The sequence below is a fragment of the Penicillium crustosum genome, assembly GCF_028827405.1.
Source record: "Penicillium crustosum strain IBT 35664 chromosome Unknown utg000004l_segment0_segment0, whole genome shotgun sequence".
Classification (NCBI taxonomy): Eukaryota; Fungi; Ascomycota; class Eurotiomycetes; order Eurotiales; family Aspergillaceae; genus Penicillium; species Penicillium crustosum.
Genome location: NW_026623125.1, coordinates 3,311,148 through 3,335,773, shown reverse-complemented (window position 1 = coordinate 3,335,773; position 24,626 = coordinate 3,311,148). Strand labels below are relative to the sequence as shown.

At 48.2% G+C, this 24,626-nt stretch overlaps 8 protein-coding genes across 8 annotated transcripts; 4 read left to right on the top strand and 4 right to left on the bottom strand.

The window, feature by feature from the left end:
- Window positions 1-153: 153 nt before the first annotated feature.
- Window positions 154-4,110, bottom strand: N7487_010302 (uncharacterized protein; the record flags this gene model as incomplete). Its single annotated transcript, XM_056878032.1, has 3 exons — window positions 154-2,089; window positions 2,152-3,539; window positions 3,643-4,110. 3 exons carry the CDS (start codon window positions 4,108-4,110, stop codon window positions 154-156), a joined length of 3,792 nt encoding a protein of 1,263 aa, XP_056726612.1.
- Window positions 4,111-5,245: 1,135 nt separating this feature from the next.
- On the bottom strand, window positions 5,246-7,169 carry N7487_010301 (putative MFS transporter; the record flags this gene model as incomplete). Its single annotated transcript, XM_056878031.1, has 7 exons — window positions 5,246-5,597; window positions 5,660-5,864; window positions 5,925-5,987; window positions 6,058-6,400; window positions 6,456-6,718; window positions 6,777-6,888; window positions 6,948-7,169. The coding sequence occupies 7 exons, from the start codon at window positions 7,167-7,169 to the stop codon at window positions 5,246-5,248; spliced, it is 1,560 nt and encodes a 519-aa protein (XP_056726611.1).
- A 1,431-nt stretch (window positions 7,170-8,600) lies between these two features.
- N7487_010300 (terpene synthase family protein) lies at window positions 8,601-10,081 on the top strand (the record flags this gene model as incomplete). Its single annotated transcript, XM_056878030.1, has 8 exons — window positions 8,601-8,761; window positions 8,815-8,938; window positions 8,988-9,183; window positions 9,245-9,401; window positions 9,487-9,579; window positions 9,632-9,665; window positions 9,716-9,939; window positions 10,000-10,081. 8 exons carry the CDS (start codon window positions 8,601-8,603, stop codon window positions 10,079-10,081), a joined length of 1,071 nt encoding a protein of 356 aa, XP_056726610.1.
- A 482-nt stretch (window positions 10,082-10,563) lies between these two features.
- Window positions 10,564-12,930, bottom strand: N7487_010299 (putative MFS transporter; the record flags this gene model as incomplete). The annotated part of the gene is made up of 3 exons (XM_056878029.1): window positions 10,564-10,751; window positions 10,817-12,649; window positions 12,726-12,930. The coding sequence occupies 3 exons, from the start codon at window positions 12,928-12,930 to the stop codon at window positions 10,564-10,566; spliced, it is 2,226 nt and encodes a 741-aa protein (XP_056726609.1).
- Window positions 12,931-13,926: 996 nt separating this feature from the next.
- On the bottom strand, window positions 13,927-14,148 carry N7487_010298 (uncharacterized protein; the record flags this gene model as incomplete). The annotated part of the gene is made up of 1 exon (XM_056878028.1): window positions 13,927-14,148. One exon carries the CDS (start codon window positions 14,146-14,148, stop codon window positions 13,927-13,929), a length of 222 nt encoding a protein of 73 aa, XP_056726608.1.
- A 1,554-nt stretch (window positions 14,149-15,702) lies between these two features.
- N7487_010297 (TMEM165/GDT1 family protein) lies at window positions 15,703-17,457 on the top strand (the record flags this gene model as incomplete). The annotated part of the gene is made up of 3 exons (XM_056878027.1): window positions 15,703-16,311; window positions 16,383-17,331; window positions 17,390-17,457. 3 exons carry the CDS (start codon window positions 15,703-15,705, stop codon window positions 17,455-17,457), a joined length of 1,626 nt encoding a protein of 541 aa, XP_056726607.1.
- An 852-nt stretch (window positions 17,458-18,309) lies between these two features.
- On the top strand, window positions 18,310-21,204 carry N7487_010296 (uncharacterized protein; the record flags this gene model as incomplete). Its single annotated transcript, XM_056878026.1, has 4 exons — window positions 18,310-18,403; window positions 18,625-19,999; window positions 20,055-21,095; window positions 21,159-21,204. The coding sequence occupies 4 exons, from the start codon at window positions 18,310-18,312 to the stop codon at window positions 21,202-21,204; spliced, it is 2,556 nt and encodes an 851-aa protein (XP_056726606.1).
- Window positions 21,205-23,171: 1,967 nt separating this feature from the next.
- On the top strand, window positions 23,172-24,421 carry N7487_010295 (WD40 repeat domain-containing protein; the record flags this gene model as incomplete). Its single annotated transcript, XM_056878025.1, has 2 exons — window positions 23,172-24,245; window positions 24,299-24,421. 2 exons carry the CDS (start codon window positions 23,172-23,174, stop codon window positions 24,419-24,421), a joined length of 1,197 nt encoding a protein of 398 aa, XP_056726605.1.
- Between the last annotated feature and the right edge of the window lie 205 nt (window positions 24,422-24,626).

The window sequence follows — 24,626 nt, the reverse complement described above, 5'->3', positions numbered from 1 at the left end:
GTGTGTGGTTGGTTGGGATGTGGAGGAAGAAGAAAGGAGCAAGGGGGTATGGTCGGGAGCAGAGATGTTAAGAAACAAGGCGATGCAGCAACCAAAATGAAAAAATTCAGAAACAGGCTTGCACGCCAAATCAAATGGACAAAAGCTTGCTGTTCAGCATGCCATCTTCCGTTCTGTTACCATCCCATCTCTTTCCCACTCATCCAGTAGGCGTGCTACTTCTCTGAAAGAGACCGGCTTGGTGAGGAACAGGTCCACACCGGAAGCTATAGCATCCGACTCATCGCGAGAGCTGCTCAGTCCAGTCAAGGCAATGATGACAGCCGGCTTGCGACCATCCGTATCCCTCTCCAGCGACCGAATAGCACGAGTAGCCTCAAACCCATTCATCACAGGCATCGACATGTCCATAAAGATGATATCATAACCACTCTGCATGCGCTCGACTGCCTCCACTGCCAATTTGCCATTCTCAGCTGGATCCAGCTCAGTCAGCTGACGCTTTTTGAGGAACGTCATCATCAGGTTGAGGTTTATGTGATTGTCATCAACCACAAGCACTCGTGCCAGTCGCTGAGGGTTTCTTGTGCGCTCTATCAGTGGTTCTGGCAAGGGGGCTTCTGAAATATCCTCGGGTAATGTGGTAATTTGTGATGGTTGTTGCAGTGGTGATATCGTCATGGGGCGGATTCCGGGACAATCCAGTTCCGGAGCGCTATGGGCATCGGCTTGGGATACGCGGGGCGAATCGAGTGCAGATGGCAACGAGGATGGCCGGAGCGGTAGACTCAGTGGTTGCAAAGCGGAAGCGGGTGTCACGGATCTCGATTGACCGTGGGTCAGACACCTCATTACGCTTCGAGCTAATTTGTGTGGCCCACAGGGACGCCGGATGATGTCCACAGAGGAAGCAAGAGGCAACCACTCGGATTTCGCCCCGGTGTAATCCACTGACTTGTGGCATAGGACGAGAAGAGTAGGCAAAGTGACCGATGGTGCAGAGGTGCGGAAGTTGGGTAAGTCAGTTTCATCCATAAGTACAAGATCAATATGGTCATCCGGTTTCCATGTGACGATCTCCATGCCATACCAGTCTGAAAGATATCGAGCGATTTCAGACCAGTTAGAGTCGGTAATCACGTCGGTTGGGTCGGAACTCCAAATAGAAGCTCGTTTGCCAGAGTATCTCTCGCGTAGTAGAAGAGTTTGGGTCAAGGTCTCTCTCTGTTGAATAAGCTGCCCAGATGGTTCGATGGCCGGGCTTTCCTTTCCAACAGGTCGCTCTAGGGGAAGAGATACATGTACGACAGTACCCTCCCCTGGACGGCTGCGAATTCGAATGCTTCCATTCAGAGCCTTGACCAAGCTGCGAACAATTGACAATCCCAGTCCAGTGCCGACAGCCAATGCGTCTTCCTGGGCAAAGGGTGTGTAAAGTTTGCCACGCAAAAATTCTTCCGATATACCTTTGCCTGTGTCAGTTACTGTCAAGGTAACTAAGTCTTCCAGGCCCTGCCGCCGAGATCGTCCTTCAGATTGACTAGACGCTGCCAATGCTAAAGTGACACGGCCGGATTCTGTATATTTCATCGCATTGCCAAAAAGATTCATAATGATGCGCCGCAAAGCGCCCGGCTGAGTCCTGTAGACCCAATCCCGGAATGAAACATCAATAATAACTTCGACGTTGGACCGTTGATTCTGGGACTTTGTTTGATGTGGCAACAATACGGGCAGGTCAGCTGAAGCAGTAGAGCTCTGGCCGTACACATGGCCAAGACAGATGCCTTCAACAACTTCCTCTGCGAGGATAGCCACATCGGTAGCTACAAGTGTATCAAGGTGATGTGCTAGCTTGTCAGATCCTTTGAAATCGAGCGGTGACTCTTTCTTGCGTTTCATTGACCGCCATGTCCGTTCCAAAGATACTACTTTGCTGAAGTCAAGTACCTGGTTCATTGTATCCAATAATGTCCGGCCACAGGAGTTGACAGTCTCAAGCAATGAGTCCTGGAATTCATTTAGATGAGTGCTGTTCAAAAACTCGGCAGCGGCCAAGATGCCATGAAGGGGGCTACGGAGTTCATGTCTAGTAAAGGAGAGTAGTTAGTAACTACGGTGGGACATGTCAAATGACCAAGATATACTCACGAGATACTCCCAATAAAGTCACCCTTCTGGCGATCCGCGATGAGAGATTCGACGCGGCTATATTCGGCCATGATAGAGGATGAAAACCCAAGCACAGAACTGAGCTCGACTGAGGTGGTAAAAACCTGAGTCTCTATTGTGCTCCAGCAGAAACACCCCCCAAACCACTGCGAAGAAACAGCGTTCCACAAAGGCACAAACATGATTTGTGCGGCATTTGGGAAATATTTGTTGAGTACTAAGTTCTCTGCAGCTTTCCGCCGTTTTCGCAAGGGCTTTGAAGGCTGTGCAGAACTAGGCGGGGACCGGCTGGTGGCACTGGTACCAAGAGGGGCCTTGTCTTGGGGTTGCTGGTCGTCATCATCTGATGTCGAGATAAGTCCGTCGCGGTGGAAAGACCACAGCTTTCCTTTGGGATAGCGTCGAAGTAACAATTGTAGGAAAGATCGATCTAAGTTGGCCGCAGCGCATGTGGCCATCGACCCTGCCTGGGGAGCAAAGGGTTCTTCATTTGTTGATGCTGACAGAACAGAGGCAGGTCCGCCTGTGTCGGAGTAATCACTCCCCATTTCGGCATCCGTAAAAGGGCTATTGTTAGCCTCCAGAAATATGACCCCACTGTCGCCATTCAGGTCGAGACTTTCACGAAGCAGATTGGCCGCCCTGCGGAAGCACCAAGAGTTGCCTTGCGAATCATCGGGTGGTAGTCTATTCCGGCTGCTGCTTGTCAGCCATTCTGGCAGAGAACTCTCTACAGTGCCCGATTCAACTTTTGAACCGCTGTCCAGTTTCGAACCACTGCTCATCTTAGAATCGCTGTCCAGTTTTAGATCGGACGGGACAGAGCTGAAGGAACGCGCGTCATTACTGAGTGATCGATCGTTCGGTGGACTATTGGATGGTGCTTGTGATGCATTTTCTGAGCTGTTTCCACGAGAGTCACCAGAGGCACTTAGTCGATTGTAGGAAGATGGCGGAGTTGTTGATGGAGCACCGACGCTGCCGGTGCGCGACTGGTCGATACTATCCACGAAACTAGAGCTTCCTTCAACGAAATAGCTAAGCCCGCGGGAAAGTCGCGCGGCCCGGCGTCCTTCGCAAGCCTGTCTGCAAACGCTCAAATAATCCACCACAAGCGTCGATATAGATCCCAGTATATCTTTCTCTAGCGGTGTCAATCCACCACGGGGTTTCGTATCCAACACAAACAGGCAACCCAAATTGATATTGTTATCAGTTGTCAAGGGAGTTCCAGCGAAAAAGCGGAAGTTTGGGTCATTTTCGACGAATGAAAGGTGCTTGTAGCGTTCATTTTCAGTCATGTCGTTCACGACTAGAAATTTATAGTCTGCGTTCTCGCGGCCGTTTGGGGGTAGTGAAACAGTGTCCTGTCGAGTGGTGTCAAAATCGAAGAGTCATTGAAAATGAATCATGGGAGTTAGTCCGACAATAGCTCCGGATCAGCCAGCTCATCAAGTGAGCAAAACTTACCTTGCATACACTCCATGTCTTGCGAGTGTCAGACGCCCCCAACCAGACATTATCCTTATCGTTGTTAACAGACGGGTCGTTCAAATTGAGTGATTTTGTAGCCTCGGCAACGATGTGTTGCACATCACGACCCAATACAGAAATAAACACCCGCTCAACGTTCAATCGCAAGGCCGCTAGCTGGGCAAATGACGTCATTGTGTTATTCGAGGTGCCCAGAACGAGAGCTTCTGAGCCAATTGCCGTCGCTGGTCGGGAGGTTGCACTGCCGTGTGAAGGTACTGATCCTTCAGAGATTGGTGGAGTGATTGTACTTCCTGAAACCGCAGAGAAGGGGAATCCATCGTTCGTAGGAAGCCAAGATGGAACCGCCTCGGCTTGGGAAGCAGGCTGGTAATAGCGGTATAGCTCTCTTACTCTGCGATCTGCATTGTGTAGAGTATCTTCGCGTTTCTCAGGAATATGCATGGTTTGCTGCTAGCGTTGGAAGAGTGAAGATGCAGTGCTGCATCCTCGGGCTCAAATTTCGAGGTTGACGAAGCTATCACGCCGGTGACTACCGAGGGAGGGTAACGAGGGTTATGAAAGGTCAAGATGCACAAAGGAAGTGATTAAAAATTGGGAAATTATCGGAGCGACGAGCATGACTAGATTAGTCACAGATTGTTGGAGAAGAGGAAAGTGGGAGTTCCCGATTTAGATACCACTCTCCACCAAGAACTGCAAGTCAGGTGAAGCGTAATTGGGATTCCAAGGAAGAGTGTGGGACGTTCGGCAAGCGGATCCCACCTGTCAAAGTACAACAGAGATGGGCATTAACGAGGTGGGCCAGTGAAGATAGAAATGCATAGAAGATGATTAGTGGGAACTAGCGCTCGGTGCACATGGAGAGTCGACTGTGTACTGTATGAGCTACATCTGCTCCACTGCTCCATTGAGTCTCTCATGGGATTGTCCGAAATCTTGGGATCGGCACGCCCAGATTGCGCAACTGTAGCTGGACCAACATATTGACTGGGGTACGATGAAGTGGAGGGCTCAGTGGGCGTCCACTGAGGATGACAGTTGTAGACAAGATGTGGAGGGGAGTAGGTTTCATGGTTGTGAAGTGGCCCTGTGGCGTTCCGAGACGGTAGATCATTGGCTCATGGCCTCGGCCACATTATTTGCCGTGAAGATCAGGCACCTAGATCAACGCCAAGTGGACCAATGAGTCTTCACGATCGTTCTAATAGAACTTGCTAGTTACATTATTGCCTCATGGTTCGTTTCTTGTAACCCTGGAATGCGAACCATGCTGTCTCAGCACCTTCATTAAGGGCTGTTCACTAGGGCTTCCACATGTATACCCTCATTCAAAAACATAACGATACGTCATTTCTGCCAGGGGCTTGAGCCCGGCAAGCCCCATGACGACGGTGGCGAATTCATGAAGCAGCCATACAACCGTTGTAGGCAATGTGGACTTCACTGCTTATGGTGTGTAGAAATTGATCGTCTCTTCCGTCATACGACATAGGCCTGAACACCCAAGATGATCACAAGTTTCAAAACCTCATGCAAATCATGTTGTATTCAACTCTTCCAAGACTTTAATATCTGACTAGGAATTATGGCCGGTTACCGCACCCCAGATATACGCCACCCACGACCCAACTGTCAGCAAGATCAGAGCGCCAAAGCAAATTATGGAGATCTTCCGAGTGCGCTGCTGCATGGTTACCAAGTTGTGCTCTCGAATCCGCTCAATGATAGCCGCGCCCGATGTCAACCGTTTGTGACGAGTCCACTGTAGCGGTGCCAGGTTATCGGTCAAAAACGAGCCGATCAGGATAGCCGCACCGACAACCAGAGAACCGGCAGCAAGAACTAGATAGACCTGCACCACTCGGCGGTATGAGTTGTCATCTGCGTCTTGCAAAGCTCCCGTGATGATCCGAACTATAATGCTCATACTGTGATGATTTGAAATGTCAGTTTGTGTCTCTTCAATGCAGGGATGTTGGACTAAACTTACGCATTGTTCATGGTGACCTTCAATGCATACGCAGATCCAAAGACCGATTGGTGCCATAGCGAGGTGCGAATGCTGTCGATGACCGAGGTTGGTCCGAGGGACACAGCAATGGCGTAGATGCCGAATGCAGCTCCCGTGCCTGCCGTTGATGTTGCAAAATTAATGAGAACCATGCTCAGAAGCATTCCCAGACCGCAGACAAACACTAGGGGGGGTCAGTATCAGTCATGTTTGGCTCGCTTTAGATCTTTTTGGTCACACTCACAGACAGATGCTCGGTTGCCGAGGACATCAATAAACACGCCCAAGCAGGGAACGAGGAAGAATCCTGGTCAATGTCAGCTTATATCCAGCCACAATCATCCCACAATCATCATGCATCCTTGGAATATTCGTACCTGCATACTGCGAAAGTGAACTATACCACCCGGCCTTGATGGAATCGACATTGAATCGCCTCTCGGCCAGCTCGGTGGCATTTTGACTGAAGACTGTCGCGGCACTCGTTTGGAATATAGAGAAGCCCATGACAGCCCAGAACATCCACGGGAGCTCAAATATCTTTCGAAATTCGAACTTTTTGTTTTTCTCTGTCAGTTGTTCCTTTGTGGCTTTATCGCGTCGTCCCTCGAAATGGCGATTACAATACACGTTGAAGAACCAGAACCCTGCGCTAGCGAAATTGGTGAAGAGATTCATGAACACCGAGGTCCAGAAGACCCACGCAAAATTTCCGGTTTTCTATGCGCCTGTTAGCATTGGTTTTACTAAGTCAACCCCAGGTGAAAGCAATCACCTTTGCAATGACATTGGCCGTCGCCTTTCCAACAAACCCGCCTATCTTGCCGATAGCGAGCTCAAAGCCTAATGTGGATGCAAATCCACTACTAGGAGGAAACCAAGAGGAAAACATCTTATACTGAGCGATTTGGGTAGCGATATCGCCGAGTGCAAGGATAACCCGACCTCCGATCATGAAATCGAAAGAGCGCACAGTGGCGGCGGCAGCAACGAGGATAGAACCGATGGTATAGACGATATTTCCGTAAACGATCATTTCTATTCGCACATGCTGGTCAGTATATCTCTCGTTCATTTGACCCACTCAGCAACATACGAGCTCCGCCAACTCGGTCAGTGACCACGCCACTTATCAAAAGCAGAACTGTGGCCATGAAGTTTTCGCTGGCTTCCAAGAGCGAAAATTGAACATTGTCGATATGCATTTGCTGCCAAACAAAAGCCGTCAGTGAATCCTGCAGACCGACATTTCCATAGTCTTTGGTACCTTTTTGATCGTGCTCTTCATAGCACCCGTCACGCCAGAGCTCCAGTGTGAGCCAAAGCTAATACACGAGATCAGTGCCACTGCGATTAACTTTGCTGCAAGCGGTGGTGGTCTTTTTCCCTCGGAACCATCGCTAGATTCTTCCGATGAAGTGCGAATGTCTTCATTGACAGGTGCCGAGACCGCGTCCACAGACTTGGTCTCCGGGGTATCAACTGCCATAATCACAACTCGATGGCAGAATGAGATAGAAAACTCCTAGCTCCAAAATAAAATAAAGAACTTTTAGACGAACTCAAAAGGGTTCCATGCTATTACTATTTATGGGCCTCGGAGATTGATAAAAAAAATCTACCGAGAGAGCGGGGCCCTACCGGTGCTACGGTGAGCTGATCCCGGTGAAAGAGGCCGAAGCTCCTCATCAGCTCGAGCACACGTAAAAAGGCAAAAGAGCATTTTCTTGGCACTTGGCATAGCGAAGGGACATCAGATAAGATAGGGGGTCTATCCCCAAAGGAGTTTAGCGTTGCAAATATGCTCCAACTCGGGACAACGTCGGTGAATTTTAGCTTTCTCTAGTCTGTTCCAAGTCGGTTGAAGTCGGTTGAAGTCCCCCAAGGTCTTGGACGCACTCAGAAAAAGCCTGCTCAGGTCCACGTGGAACCCCAACATTCAAACCAATTCTCGGCTTCTCTCCGAGCTGTGGCCAGTTTGGAGATGTCGTTATTTTTTTTTGTCTCCATCTAGACCCGCTCGGATTCTTACATCCGATTCATTGCACCATAAATAAGTTTATTTTATTATTTCGGACATTCTAACCCGGTCTAGCAATGATTTGTACCTCCAGTACTTCTCTGATTTTCTTAGACTCTCTGGAAATATTGTTATACTCTTATTGAGCCACTTTATTGTTCGCCAATCACCGATCCACCCAAGGCCCTCCAGACGCCCCCAATGCAAACTGCCTCGGATGGGGCATCCCAAGAGAAGCTATGAAACCATGCCGACTTTCATCCGGCCTGCCAGATATATGCAACAGAGGAAAAGAAAGAGAACAAAACGCAATGCGAAGGACGTCTCATAAGTATTCGATGGGCCAAATTAAAGGCGCTATGTTAGCCGCTTACGTACCATCAATATGCGAGCTCGTTTGTCGTACATCTAAGCATGTATATAGCAATGGACATATACATGAAGAGAAGTTATGTACATACCGCCAATATACTAAAACACAGTGTGTGTGAACTATCCGCAGCGAGCCATTCCATCACGAAAAGGGGGGAAATCAGGTTGAATCCCGTAGCAATGCTGCAAAATACAGATTATGACAAGCTAATGTTGGCAATCGCACCCAACCATGACTCTCACATATCCCCGGGTGTTCACTTCCGGGAAATAAGTCGTGAGACTTATCAATGTAGTACTAAATAATGCATTGGTATCCCAGGTAAGAGTTACCTACAACAAGTACCATGTTCAAGTCATATTTCACAGAGAATGTCATTATGATCAGTGAGATACTCGGCATCATAGTAATTTCATTTTCCTAGTAGAGCGAGGTACTTCCCAAAAATTAGTATAAAAGGAGGCAACTTCCTTATTCTATGGACCATCAACATACCATCCTCAGAAGCATATTCAAATTTCTTAACTATGGACCACGTCACCGCCAGCCTGAGGGCATTGTTTGAAGGCCTTGATGGTCATGAGATAATTATTCCATCACAACGGAACCTCAACCCAGGCTGGGAAGTCAAGGAACATGATCCAAGCAATAAGAGCATTAAGGACGAGCTGACTAGTTGGGTTGAAAGGTACCGTTCACAAGGTTTCTTCTAGGAGTTATCTAATGAGAACATCACTCTAGCCGGTGGTCGGATATTCCAAACCGAACGATGATTGAAGCCCTCAATCTGGAAAATTGGGTTTCATTGTTGTATCCTAATGTAAAGTATGAAAAGCGTCTCACAATAGCCAAGAGCCTTTCTTGGGTAAGCATTAATATCCTTGAATAATTCGTTCTTGTCACTGAGTCACTAGATCTTTACTTGGGATGAACCCCTTGACGATGGAAAATTCACACATGACCCTGTTGGGGCTATCAACTACTGCAACGAGACCATCGAATTCATGGAGCTTCTTCGCGATCCAAGCAAAGTCTCGTCCGCAACTCATCCGGATCCTAATATCGCTTCATTCAAAGACTCATTCGTGGACATTTTAGAGAGTCATCCAGGTATGTGTAGCACTAGTTACCTGCACATGAATATAATGCCAATGAGGTTTATGAATGCAAGTGTGTACCAAGCGTTACCTTAATGAATGCTTGCTTTTCGTGCGCGGAACGTCGGAAGCAGTTGAACGCCGGGAAAAGAACCAGGTTCCTACACTTGCCGACTACTTTGATTGGAGAGTACTTAATCTTGGCTTTGAAATATACTTCACCTTGGTCGAGTATGCGAACTCCTTTCATCTTGCCCCCACAGATATTTTGTTGAAATTTTTCTCAATATATCTATCAAATGCTTATAATTGTTAGGTACTCGCAAGATCTTCAGGTCCCCGACGAATGCTCGAAGCCGAACCCTTTCATACAGACTATCTTCCGAGAGGCCTCTTTGATCCTATCTATGTCAGTATTTACAAAGCAAGGTTCACTGACCATTATCTAACTGTTTATTCAGATATAATGATCTTCTTTCTCTCCCGAAGGAACTAGTATGACCCCCGGGCAGCATGTTGGACTCGTTTTGGCTAACGTAGAACAGGATGCAGGTCAATTTGAGAGCTGCGTGCCAATCAAAATGTTCGAATTTGGACTGTCATTGGATATGACCATTAACAGCTTCGGTCAAATGATCCAGGATTGTGCGGGACGACTCAAAAAAGCCGAACAGGACCTGTATAGTCAAACCAGTCCCGATAGTTTGGCGTCTGTTCAGGCATTTGTGCAAGGTATAAAGCAGCAGGTTGTGGGCACCCTGAGACACTTGTAATACACCTCGTATCCCAGACCTGGTAATATTTATCCATAACTAACCCCTACTGATAGCTACTTCATGAAACGATATGTTGCCAAAGGTGTCAATCAACCAGATGGCTCGATTAAGTTCAAAATAGCGTTGGGACAGTAGTTTGAGACTGTGCCATCTCAGATGAGCACTATCGCGTTACGGGCCTATTGAACTCAATGTTACTATGCGATTTTGCATGGTATCTTCGGGAATCTCGAAGTATGGTGTCTACTAATGTACTATACTGGTCCGATGGAGGTCTCTCAACAGGTCTCCACTATATATTGCGGGAATATTTCGGTTGCACCACATGCACTATTAAAGAGCTTCCTGTTTGTTCTAACACCACCACGTATGCCTTTTGTAGATTTTTAATGTATTAGCTTTGATAGTAGTGTATAGAGAACTAACATTAGTAGGTAAATATGGATCTCTATTCCTTCGAACGATTCAACGATAAATTACTTCCAAATGTGACGTCGGGAAAATATGTCTAAAACAATCCCCACAGCAAGGGCCATCGCGATGTATATATGATCAACGAGGGAAGGAAAAGAAAAATGCAATGCGAGAGATACTCCACAAATATTAAATCGGCCAAATCAGAAGCGTTCCATGAGCCGCTTGCGTACGGTCCACATACGAGCTCTCTTGCCGTATATGTACATAGGAATCGACATGAGCATGAAGAAAAGCTGTATACCGCCGATAGACAGGAACACGGTACGTGAACCAGATGCGTCCAGCCAGTCCACGATGAAAAGGGAGAAAATCAATCCGTGGAGGATATCTGCAAGAAAAAAATGTGTTAGATCAGACAAAACGAACAAGATAATGAAGGATAGCTTAACATACTCTTGCTAAAGTTCAGTGTCACTAGCGCCTCGCCAGCATACTGGCGATAGCTATCTACACAAAAAGTGATAGCCGTTGTGCTACCCAAGCAGCAACCAAACGAGATCAAACCGAAGAAAATAGTCGGAACAATCCAAGAGTCACCGATCTCAGCACTCCATCCAAAAGCCATCAGACCGATAACAGTGGACAAAGCGATAGGAATTGCCATGACGAGACGGAACTCAGGCTCGTAGATACCGCCATTGCGTCTGGTCATAAAGCGCGTGATCATATCTGATACTTTGCCCGCCACTGCGGTTCCAAGGAGACCGCCAACAAATGGCGATATGTAGATCAGACCCGTCTGTAGTGCGGTGAAATGGTAGTGAGTCCCGCCCTCGAAGATGTGTGCAACCGACTCCGAAAGCACGATTAGCCATCCGACCGATAGTGCGTATACCACTGTTGACCAGAGCACGGCGGGATAAGCAAATAGGATAAATGGTCGCACAGCAACCCGGTGCCAGCTGTCCTGCGCGATTCGTCCGTTCCAGACTCGAAGTAATTGAGAGTAGGGGATCTTCGGGCGTTCACGGAGTCGGTTTGTGTATTGTAGGGTCGCAGGCAGCGGTGTCCCCGCAGGCTCTAGTGACTCGGTCCTCGTAGGCGATATGGCCGTATGTCGAGCTGTCTCTAGGTCATCCTGGTGTGTGCCAGACAGAACAGCGTGAGGTAGTGGCTGGAGGAAGTCATCGTCTTTCTCATTGGCTGGGGTGGACTGCTGAGTGGCGATTTGATCACCATTGGTAGCGTTGCCAGCCTCGGAAACAAGATCGGACTTTTCAGTCTCGACCACCTGATCTCCTTCTGGGTGGTCATCCGCGAATCCAACATGGGCATGCTTGGATTTTTTCGGCCCCGTTGCTGGATCTATATCCGCTTGTTCGGTGGACTCGTCCAAGGGTTGAACATACGGGCGCCGCCCGCGGAAGCCGTGGGAAACGAGGTCAGAGACACTGCGACCAGGGCCGTGAGGGCGCTTAGGCTTGTGCACACGCGGACGAGGTGTGCGGTCCCAAAATGTTTCAGGCACGAAGAAAAAAAGTAACACTAGACACATGCCTACAATCATGGCGACGATCCAGAATACCCAGCGCCAGCCCAGGCTTTGGATGATGGCGGCACTCACCAGGGGAATCAGATTCTTTCCGCCTAGCAGCAAGAGTGTATATATACCCACCCGATAGGCTCTTTCGTGCAAGAAGTAGATCTCTGCAATTGTAGCAGATGGAAGACACTCGACTGGGCTGACGGCAAGTCCTTGGAAAATACGAGCGACCACGAGACTTGGGTAGTTCGGTGACGCTGCGCACCAAATTGCCGAGATCACGAACAGGGTGGCCCCCAAAAGATAAACTGGTCGTTTCCCGTATAGAATGGCTGTGGGCGACATCACGACAGACCCCAAGCCTAAACCTAGCATATAGAACCCGGTGGTAAAAGCCACTTGTTGGGTGCTGACATCGTATGCAGCTGCGACCTTGTTAAACCCAGCTGCCAAAATGGGGGTCATGCCGCCTCCCATCAAGCAATAGAAGCCCAGCGAGACCAATGCGGTGTCTCGTTGCCACACAGGCCAGTTCAGAGGGTCATTTACGGAGTCATCCGGTTGGGGATCAAGCACAAATTGTCCGTCCGCTGTTCTTTTCTTCGTTGGAACCGCCGACCGGGTTCGAGAATTGGATCGCGAGGGACGATAAGACGAGGATATAGATGATGTCGATGTCCGATGCGGTTGGTGCCTCATTCCCAGAGGTTCATTGCGATTTGATGACAATAGAAGTACCGTTCCTAATCCATATCAGCCAGTTGTCAGTTTCCGTTTCACAATACCACTTCTCTTGATAACAGGGAGATCTCTACTAACCAGGAACTTCGTCGGTCTCCTTATCACTTAGGATTCCCAACGTCGATTTGGCGCGATAAGTTAGATCCCCGCTAGACTCGGCATCTTCTTTGGTATTTCCTCCAAAGACTCGTCTCCAGCGCGAAGTAGCTGGCTGCTGCGGGACAGGTTCAATTCCTGTGTTCTCCTCCATTGTTGCAGAATAGTTCTCGGTTGGCGAAGCCATGTTCTGTTTGAGAACTACGACCGAAGTCTTCGGCCTATCGCGTTTGCGTTTGCGAAACAAGTGCGCTAAACATGCCATATTAGCCAGGGTCTTTCACATCTACACAGTAAAAGAGCAATCTCTCAAAGTCAGCAGGGGGCTTGGGGGAAGTCACTCACAGCTATCTCAGATGGTCAGCAGGGGATATCGGAATCCAATAACAAGCCCAAAAATGCTGCTGGTAAAAACTAGCAATTATAGACGACGCGCTGGCAGTGACGGGATGAGTCCCCCCACAAAAGGACAGGTAAAGTGTATGTCGCTGAGTCTTGCGAAAGCGATCAACGCTTCTGGATTAACGCAAGAGGCAGCAGATGAGCTCCACTTAAAGGCATAGCTTAATGAAACGGGAAAGAGGAAAAGCGAAGTAGAACAGAACAAAGGTCTAGCAAGTGGCAGACGGCTGATATATAGTGTTCTGGCGTTTCTCGGGGTCCATGCGATAAGCTCTTAGGTATATCACGCGGTAAATATTGAAAAGACCAAAAAGCTGAGACACAAAGAAAAAGGTGTGATCGACGATCTCATGTGGGCAGTGGGGGAGGCGGTGAGATGTCTCAGAGTACTCACGGAGTACCATGGGTGTCGTACGATTGCCAAGGTTAAATCAAGTACCTTCGAGGTACTATCTTTCTGATTTTATCAACTATCTTTCTGCATCCACATGTAAATATAGTTATGTATGTATCTAACATATACTTTATACATAATCTAGTGGACTGAGAATGACGCAGGGGATGATAAGCACCGTTTTCGGGGAATGCCACTCCGTATTGCTCCCCACAATATATCGTTAATGATGTTACCACATGGATCAACAGTCCGCGTCGATAGGTGGATCCTTAGGCCACGCATATTACACGCAAGATAACGTCAAAAGCAGCAAGACGGACTACACTCACATATATTAAGCACGCATTTAATCCCTAACAGGAGTCTACACTCCGTAGTGAAAGATTAATCCTCCTCGAATATCTCAATCCCCGAATGCGCCCGGCCATTCCTGGCATATGCCAAGCCATTCAAATCCGGCGCTTGTCGCGAGAGTTTCACTTGCGTGGTCTGCCCGTCCATGGATATGTCTGTTGACGAATTCGAGTATTGGACAATGCTCAAATGATGTTTCCAAAGCCTCAACATTATCTCAGCTGACCAGCGGGAGGTGTTGGCTGTCGTCATTGTGCAGATGTCCAATTGCGGGGGAAAGGAGCCCCAGCTTGGGTATCTTCATACCGTTGGATATCAGCATTTCCCTTCCTGGGTGCTTGAGCTCGTGTGGCGTCATGGGTCAGACTATGGCTGCTGATCTACAACCTTATACATCATGTTTGGAGGAGGGGGATCCGACAAGCCAGTTGCGTCCATCCACGCAGGTATTACGACCTTTGGGGACGCCACCTGATGTTAGTTCTCGGATGGGATCGACAGACTCGTTTTAGGGTTATTTGGTTCGTGATATTGCCATTCGTTTGGTATTGTGGGCGGATTAATTGACTTGCGGATCGAAGATAAGGCATTTCCATCACTTGATAGCATTGATAGCATTGTCTGCTCCTCTTCATTGGCAAGACACTATTGATTAAAACTCCAAGCCAATCACACTGACAAATGAACGGAGGCACTAATCGAGATCAGCGAGTTGGGGAAGAGTGTCGCGCTACATACGCATTTCAACCATCCACAGGAGATCTCGTGGATTACAGAATGGGGAGCACAGAGATTATTTGTAGCACCAGGAGTCAAAGGTAGCACGGTTCATGAGTATCAAGATCCATCATGGCCGCTGCCAGGGTAGGGAATACCAGTGTATCCAGGCATTATATTAAAAAAAAAAAAAAAAAAAAAACCAAAAAAACAAAGAACCTTTGCCCCCGAGGGCTATCCATATGCCCAAGTCCCTACGAGACTAAGAACCACAAATAACGTGCTGAACAAGGAGTATTATACGTTAACTAACTAGCTAGAATGGGTTATTTATTTATTAATGGTTTCGAAGGTTAGCACAAGGTTGGCATCGGGGTAATTGGTTATATACTCCGCAACCTCTGGGGCTACAAGGGATAAATAACTAGCTCAGAATCTACTCTATTTACAAAATTAGGCTTATTTTACCTTTAACCTGATAAAAGTCCCTTCCTAGTATTAATTCACCACAAACGTCCTATTCATCCAAATAATAAACAAAGGTAAGAAGCATGGTGTGGAGGAACACATGACTGATATTGCACGCATAGCATACTAAATAGCAGATCACCCAGAGGATGGTTTTCCATTCCGATCATGCACATTCATGTTAGCAACACAACATTACCAGTTGCCAATTGCGTCCAGGGGTGAATCAGATTGTGCCGATTTGCATTACAGGGGGGCCGTTCGCGGGAGGTCACGTGGGTGCCCCCTTTGGCAGTTCAAGATGAAGGCGAAGGCGAATGCTCTTTCTTTGCTTTGAATTCTTCTTCTGTTATTTGCTTATACGTCATCTTAATATCTCTACTTCTTTTTTACTACTTTACATTCATTCCGACATCCATCCTCGCACTTGAAAAATTGTCTGGTGTTAATCAAATCTCAGACGCGACTTAGTGTCGTGGCATCTCTCGAGGATTTCTCCCACTTTGGATATCGGTTCCACCTCTTTTTTTCCTCTTGGTTGTGAAAGATTATCAACTATACATTCAAATCGCCAATTTCAACTATCATTCATTTTTTCCGCGGGAGAAACAACCGTTCATCATGAAGATCACCCAATCGTCCTTCCTTCTTTTCCTTCTTCCCGCAATTTCGGCCGTCCTCGCCGACACAACATACAATGACAACATAGATTCTCGAGTCTCGCGTGAGACCGCTGGCAACAACGCTCGACTCGTCGACCCGGATATAGTCGCATCCAATGTCGCTAAAGGGGCGCCGGACGTCCCCGTGGACGGTAAGGATGGTAGACCGCACGCTGGTCCGTGGGTGGAAACCAATGGAGACCGGGACCGCAAAGGTGTCAAGGGAAGCGATGATATTGATTCGGTTCCTATCAAATATGACACCAAGATTCCCTCTTCGGAACACCTGAGCACCGAAGAAGGGAAGATGATCCCGCATTCAAATGGCGGCGTTATGGATGACCCGCATCGGGCGGGCCCGAAAGAGGGAACACGGGGAACAGAGGGTGGTGTTTCCGAGAAAGGAAAGGAGAGCCAATTGGCCTCGGAAAAAGTCCCGGGAGGACCAAAGGAAGCGCCTCCGCTACCGCACAGTGAGACTAAGAAGCTGGGCTCTGACAGCGACGACACAACAACCGGAAGTGGAAGCCGGTCTGTGGAGGGACCGGGAGGCCTTGGTATGGTCGGAGTAAGTCTTCCTATATATTCGCTCGAGTCCGAGGTCCTTCATTGAACAAGTGGAATTAATGTACATCCTAGAAACCCGCCGACCTCCCTGAAAAGCCACACGATATTCCATACCCCAAGCCCCCCGCTGTGGTCAAGGACGATCCTCTAGGCCTTGGGCACGACTCAGTCGCCTCGGGGTCATCTTCAAGTTCACCCTCGTCCTCGTCGAGCCACGGTCATGACCACCACCACGACCATGACTCTGATATCCATGATGCCGGTAGCTCACTACACTCCCTTGTATTCTCCTTCACCATGATTCTCGTCTCTGAAATCGGCGACAAGACTTTCCTTGTGGCTGCGCTGATGGCCATGAGACACCCCCGCTTGGTGGTGTTCAGCGCTGCATTTAGCGCCTTGATTGTAATGACTGTTCTTTCAGCCGTCCTGGGCCATGCAGTTCCTACTCTCATCCCGAAAGCATTCACCAAATTTATTGCTGCCATTCTGTTCTTAATTTTTGGAGTGAAGATGCTCAAGGAAGGTCGTGAAATGTCTCCAGATGAGGGTGTGGGTGAGGAAATGCGAGAGGTTGAGGCGGAGCTCGAAGAGAAGGAGCACGAGCAGCTGCGCATGAGCCGCCGTCGCTCCTCGGTTACTCCTCACAACCTCGAAGCAGGTCGCGCTGGAGGTCGTCCCAAGACCCGTGGCTCCGGAAACCGCCTGCCTTCGCCCCCGGAGAGCCTGTCCTCATCCTCGTCCCGTGGCTCGTCCCCCCAACCCCGACAACGGTTGAACGATGTCTTGTCTGGATTGAGCAACCTCTTTTCCCTGCTTCTCAGCCCCGCGTGGGTCCAGACCTTTGTCATGACTTTCCTCGGTGAATGGGGCGATCGCAGCCAAATTGCCACTATCGCCATGGCAGCTGGTCAAGACTACTGGTGGGTGACAATTGGAGCCAGCGCTGGTCACGGAATCTGCACTGCAGCCGCCGTGATTGGAGGACGGGCTATCGCTGGTCGTGTCAGCATGCGTGTTGGTAAGTATCCTCTGCTAGATTTCTTATTCATTACACTTGCTAATCTTGACTTTTATAGTAACTCTGGGCGGCGCTGTGGCATTCCTTGTCTTTGGCGTCATCTACTTCTTTGAAGCCATATTTTAAGCGCTGCATATCCGCGGTTGTATGTGTTCACGGAAACTTATTGTTACGGTTTTTGGCGGTTGATTTGTTGTAAAAGTCGAATGAATGCATCTTGTGACATACCTAGTGCTGTTTTAATATAATTACGTGTCTGGCCCACGCAATGGCCAGGTTCACAATGTTATCTTTTTTCCCTCGAATGCCAAATTGTACAGGAGAAAAACACACTGGTCAACATGGCTACTTCGTACTGAGCAGGTAGATATAATTATTCATGAAATGGCAATCCTATTTTCAGGGCTATGGATACTTTCAGGAATAAGGAGTCGATTTGTTAGCCAATGTCACGCTTTTAATAAGTAGTTCCTAATGCTTTCCAAATGGCGAGTACTAGGAAATCGTTCGGTCTCAAACCCAAAGGTCAACATGGATACCTTTTGATCCTGTATCATAAACACGCCATCGTCGAATAAAATAGGTCAAAATGAGTAGCTTAGGTAGAGTTGGGTGTTTCGTAGTGTTTAGGGTTTGTGTTAGGGTTTCCAGCCTCGTATTACAGGCAATAATTTGATACTGTAACCTGAGGCATCAAAGTTGCTGAAGACAGTTTAGCGGACTGCGCGTTATTAATCTTCCGTTTTTCCGAGGAACGCAGCCCCGAAAACCCTGACTCCTTGGCTCCTCCCTCCCCTAAACGCTCCACCACTCCATCGCATTCGGCATCCGTCTCATCACGCAGCCATCAGAAAAATTCCAGTCTCGTCTCTTTTCTCAAGGTCTATCAAGTTTTCGTCATAGCGCGAAAGAACCCATAACAACAAGGCGTGGAGAGGGTGACGCACGTGTCCTGCCCGACACTCCCCACCGCCTTCCATGGCTCGCATCACGGGGTCCCGCATGACGCGAAGTCGGAGCCGGGAGGCAAATGCAGGGTTTATGCCAAACAAAGGAACCCTGGAGCGAAATTGTAGGTAAATTCAAATATTTTGGTGTGGCCCAACAGCATGTCGCACAGTGGGTGGGTCAGGCGACTGAGCATTAAGAACTATGCACAGTTGTGTATTCCATTCCCCAATCTGTGACTCGCCTCGATACTTGCTTCATTTTGTTGTACATTTGCCTCACTTCTTGGCATTGATGCTTCAATCACTTCTGTTTTACCATTGAATGTGTTCTGACTTCATTCAGGGCTGAGCGGGGTGACTGAGGAGCCTTCAACTCCTTCTCCCGGATTCATCGTACCCAGGAATGTGATACCAGAGTCGCCTGAGAACCATGAAGGTCATACCAATGTCTCTGGTACAACCCTGGGTCACAACGACGTGGAGCCCCTCGATTCTCAAGTCGCCGATAAAATCGTGACCCACCTGCCGTTCGTTCAGCAACAGGCGACCCTTGTGATGAGTCTCTTGGTTCGCCCGGACTTGAACCCGGACAGCCTTGCAGCTGAATCCAAAAAGCTCCTGGATTCTAACCACCCAAATCGCAAACGCCTGAGGCGGTCCGTTGAAGGGCTGACCGATGAGCTGGAAGACTCTCCTCTTTCTCGTGATGGCAAGTCATTCTTGGACATCTCTCAGGCTCGTCGTTTGCTTTCGTCCGCCCAGCTAGACACCTCAGTCTCAGATATCTACATGACAAACAATACTTTGTTGACCCTCAACATGTTCCTTCCCAGCATCGGTACGGAGTCCCAGTCAGAGGTCATCCAACAACTGGATTCTCAGTTTCCTGCATGTGTCATGAGCAACCTTGCAGACAGTTCTATGTCAAGGGCAATTGGCACGAGTAACACGACCGAGGCCACCTTCAATCTTGCATTGGGTATTCGCACACAGTTTTTCATCACGGAGTTAGAAAGACGGCAACATGAGCAAGATTTCAGCCCACTCTCCATCCTAAGACAGGTCTTTGCTATGGACCTCACGCCCATTGAAGATGATTCCCAGAGTATCCCCGCCTCGTTCCGTGGGTTCAACTTGCCGGGTGTTTTACAGGACGACGATGGCCATCTTCCCGAACACCTTCCTGAAAAGTTCATCATTGCCGTCAGCGATAGGTTCAATGAGCTTTACGAGGAACTTTCCGAGTGGGATTCCCTTGACATTGATGGTCTGAAAAAGGCATACAGGTGGCGATCGTTTGAACGGGACCTTGCACGTTGGATCTACACTCGTGACAGAGAACTCAAGGATGACATTAGACGTCTGGCAGAAAAAGTTCATAATTCACCCGCGCCTCGTCGCATTACTTCTGTCCCCGCTGTTACTCCCAGCCGGCGTCAAGCATCGACAGTGCCTCCAAGTGGTGATATCTCTCGTCGGGGGCCCCAAAAGACTCAGTCTCCTCAGAAAGGACGATCAGTGAACATAGCACCAGATTCAGATACGGCAACTCAGGCAGAGCCGGCAGAGCTGGCAGAACAAGCAGCCCAGGCGGATCAAGCACCTGAAAAAAACGTTTCCGGGCTACGCACCACTCCTCAAAAGGGTCCTCAACAAAGTGTCTCCGACCAAGTCGCACAGCTGGCGGCAAAAGATCCCGGTCGGCGCAAGTCCAAAAGGTATGCTTTATTCTATGGTTTCGCACACTCTGTGGATACTAAATTTCATCTATAGCAACTTCCGAGACCCAGCCTCGTTTGCGGCACTTATGAGGCGCCAGGCTACTAGCCATCAACAACCTATCTCGAACGTTGAATCGCAGACGCGAAATATTTCTACAGAAACAAGTATTGTGGCGCAACTGATTAACCCCGGCCCTTCTGCCGCCGCCTCTTTTGAAGTGCAACAATCCCCTGAGCTGCGATACACAGATATCGCGGACGACACTACATATGTGAACAATGACGAGGAATTGGAACTCGGCCATGGCGCGGAACCTGACATTATGACATCGACCAGTCCTCCTAACTCCGCTAGAATCAGCCATGTCAGCCACAACCCTCGTTTCTTCGATTCTCCAAAGGATGAAAACACACAGCGATCGGTTCCGGTCCCTCGGCGCTTCCTCGATAAGCAGAGCAACGCTGGGGTTGTCTCGCCGATCAGCCAATATGACCCTGAAGGCGCAGGGAATTTCACCGTGTTGGGCAAGCGAAATCGAAGTGTCGATGACCAAGATGATGACTCAAGTGACGAGTCAGACGTTGAATTCGAGCAGAACAATCAAAATGTGGACCCTAAGCGCAGAGTGGAAAAGCCTCAGCAAAATTTGCCTGCTACGAAGCGACTGCGCCCCGAGGACAATGCGGTATCTGCCGAAGAACGGTTGCAATCGAATATCAACAAATCCTTCCACCACAATTCTAACTCATCGCAAATTTCTCGAAGAGCGCAGACAGCTGATAGTGACGATATCACTGATGAAGAGACCACTGTTGAACAGCATGAACCACCCTCTGGTACCCAGAGTCGCTGGGCAGCCTCTAGTTCCCAGGCTGCGATAGCCACTCGCAAAGTTCCAAAGACCAGTCACAGGTGGACAGAGGAAGAAGATGAACGTCTGATCTACCTTATGGGGATTTATGGTACTGCTTTTGCTGCCATAAAGAAGCAAGATAATGCTTGCCCGCCGTCTGAAGGTGGTCCCATGCTCGAGCGTCGCTCGCAGGTGAATTGTAAAGATCGTGCTCGCAATTTGAAGAGGAAATATCTCAGGTGAGTCAAGGTACCCTTTCGTCTATGGTGTGTAGGATATAATTCTGATGTGTTGTTTTATAGAGAAGGTCGACCACTTCCGCCGAACTTGGATCAGGCAGCAAATTAATTTTGACGAATTCATGATCTACAGACAGTCGCGGTTTGCTCTTGCGTTTCTTAGCGTTCGTCGATATACCCCAGGGGCGCATGGGATGGAGTTTTGAGCGTTCATTTCTTGGTTTCTGCTTTCGTTCTGGTTTTTTTTCTTTCTTTTTCGTGTATGATTCTTTTGCCTTGTATAGGGCTCTTTTACGAAGAAACGTTGGTGGTTGGGTGATTCCTTTACTCCATTTTCTTTTTCTTCGATTTCTCATACTGTCAGGATTAATAAATTGTTGATTTTACACGTTCATCGCCGCCCGCGAGCATCCCTTAATACCTGTTTATCCGGTTGCTATGCCAGATACACTCTACGTGAAAATCAACGCAAGAATTTGCGGACTACTTGAAACCACTAATTTTGAAGGGTTTTTTTCAACCTTCTCCAAGTTTCTTTCTATGCCTTTTTCTGTTATTTTTCTTTCCTTCTAGAGAACGATCATCTAAAAAGAAAAGAAAGCGGGGGAAGGTAGCTACGGGAAGTGTTTCGCACTGAGACAGTGAGGCAGAATCCAAGATACAATGGAGCCTGAGATGAAAGGATGTCCTCAGCGAAGACCAAGGCTGAACTATAAGGGATCAATGGCTTTGTGTAGAATGTACGAGGAATCAAGACGAAGCCAATAAAGACTATGTCGTATTGGGTGGGTGCCTTGGCTTCTTAAGGTCCTACCCAGTGCTTTGTTTGAACTCTTGCGCATCTTTGATATATGACACTGATGATGTTCACAGTGACTGGGGATCAAAGAACGTTACGTATTTCACGAGTTTCGGGGTGCATCGCGTAAACAAAGAAATACAGATATTATGCAAAACACTCTAACAAAATCCTAAATCTACGGATAACTCCTACACGGTACATACCGGAGGAAGAAATGACTTTTAGTATAAAAACAGATGAATTTCTTGACATTAGCTCTTCAGATCAATTCTACAGCACCAAGAACCGGCAGCTTGCATCCAAACAGACCTCCAAGAAATTTGCTTACCTTATTACTAGGTCCCAACTCTCGACATGGGTAATGGCAAGGGTAAGGGTAGAGGTAAGAAAAGAAGTCGGAGTCCAAAGGAGAACAACATCGCAACGACGGTCGAGAGCAAGGGTATGTCCCTGGGCAAGCATCACTGTCTTGGTAGGCACGCTCCATCTCCGCGATGCATTCATCTACGCCATGTGGTCCAATGTCCAAAGCATCCTAAAAGCTTCCCCCAACAGTTGAAGGATTGTGTGCAGTGCATTAGTGCTGAGAGGCGACTAGTGCAACAAGAGCGAAAGGAGAAAATGAAATAGAGCAACAGGTTGGCTCATCTTGGTATTTTAGATTAGATGGTGCATATCAACTCATTTTGATGTATCTTGAGTCTCGTTATTGTTATGATATGTCTAAATGTATATACTACTACTAGTAGCAGTAGTGATGAGAGGAATTAATGACAATTTCTAAATATTGATACATATACTACTAGCAGAGAAGATGTGGAGACAAGTTATCACCATCTCTACACATACCCACCGACCCCATTTTGGTGATAAAAGTGCACACAACAGTTAAAGTGGCTAGAAATTGCTCCGGGGGACAATTTTTGTATGGAGATGGTCCGTGCACGACAAAATCACCATACAAAGTGGGCCACTTGGGCCCAACCCTGAGTGACTTTTTGACTTGTTGAGGGGACTTGGTCGTTTTGAATATCACCAAGTCACGTGTTGGGACCTTCGGGCGTGGCCTCGGGGGAAAACACCCCCCCAACATCCCCGGGTAACTCCAATATGCCCCCCCCTGTGTCTCTCCCAGCAAGGCGCCATGGCGCCCAGCACCAACTGGCTAATCCCCGTCCCAGGTTTACCCCGCAATCTCACTCATCCTTTTTCTTTGTTCTTTTATGTTTCTTTCCATCTTAATCCTACTTCTTGAGCCTCCTAAATAGAACATCATGTGGAAGAATACAAAACCAGCGCATCTTGCCTTCCAAGCACACGATCGACATATCGTGACCTGTTTACAATTCGACGACGACAAGATTATATCCGGTAGCGACAATGCCAATATCAACGTATATGACATCAAAACCGGAGCACTTCGAGCAATACTCGAAGGCCACAACGGCGGTGTATGGGGACTTGAATATCATGACAATACTCTGGTCTCTGCATCAACAGATTCCACCATCCGAGTATGGGACATTGCGAGAGCCAAGTGCACCCATGTGTTCCAAGGTCACACATCCACAGTACGGAACATAATGATACTATTGCCAGTTCAAATTGACCAGCATCCGGACGGTACGCCAGTGATGATGCCCGAACAACCATTAATCATTTCTGGGTCTCGTGATTCGACCATACGGGTTTGGAAACTTCCTAAACCAGGCGACGCGGAGTATTTCCCTCCTGCTGAAAGTGACGAGGAATGTCCATACCTCATTCGGGTATTGACTGGTCACCAACATTCCGTGCGAGCAATTGCTGCGCGCGGGGATACCCTGGTCAGCGGTAGCTACGATCTTAGCGTGCGAGTTTGGAAAGTATCCACCGGGGAATCCCTTCACCAGCTACAAGGCCATACAATGAAGATTTATAGTGTATCTTTGGACCATAAGAGGAACCGCTGTATCAGTGGATCAATGGACCATGTGGTAAAGATCTGGTCTCTTGATACTGGTGCATTGTTATATAATCTGGAAGGTCACACATCATTGGTGGGTCTACTAGATTTGAAAGAAGATATACTTGTCTCGGGCGCTGCAGACGCTACACTTAGAATCTGGGACCCTGAAAATGGACATTGTCAGAGCGTGTTGGATGGTCATACTGGATCGATCACAAGCCTCCAGCACGATGGTGAAAAGATAATATCTGGCGCTGATATGAATGTGAAGATATGGGACCTACGGACTGGTGCATTTGAGAGGGACCTCTTCACCGACCTCAGCGGTGTCTGGAAAGTCCGATTCGATGCCCAACGCTGTGTTGCAGCGGTTCAACGCGACGGCGAGACCTATATCGAGGTTAGTGCTCCCTCGAGTTGATATCGTGTGTATACTTTGTCTGATTCATGCAGATTCTTGACTTCGGCGTATCCCCTGACGCCATGCCATCTGACCGGCTGGGGAAACGGATTTTAGTTGATGAGCTAGGTAATGAGATCGATGGCCCAAAGGGAGATGATGATCTGAGTGATTAAAGTCACTAGGGCTAGGTAGTAATTAGGCAGCCAAAGTTAGGTGCATAGATGTCCCACCTTTTTTGTTAGACGTAATGTTATGGAAGTGCCATAAAGTCCTTTGCACGTATGAGGGTGAAAGGCATTTAGAGAAGTTGAACCGAGTGTCAACGGAGTGTTACTGTGGTGAGGAAACATTCGTGCGAATGGTAGATTGTATCAAAGC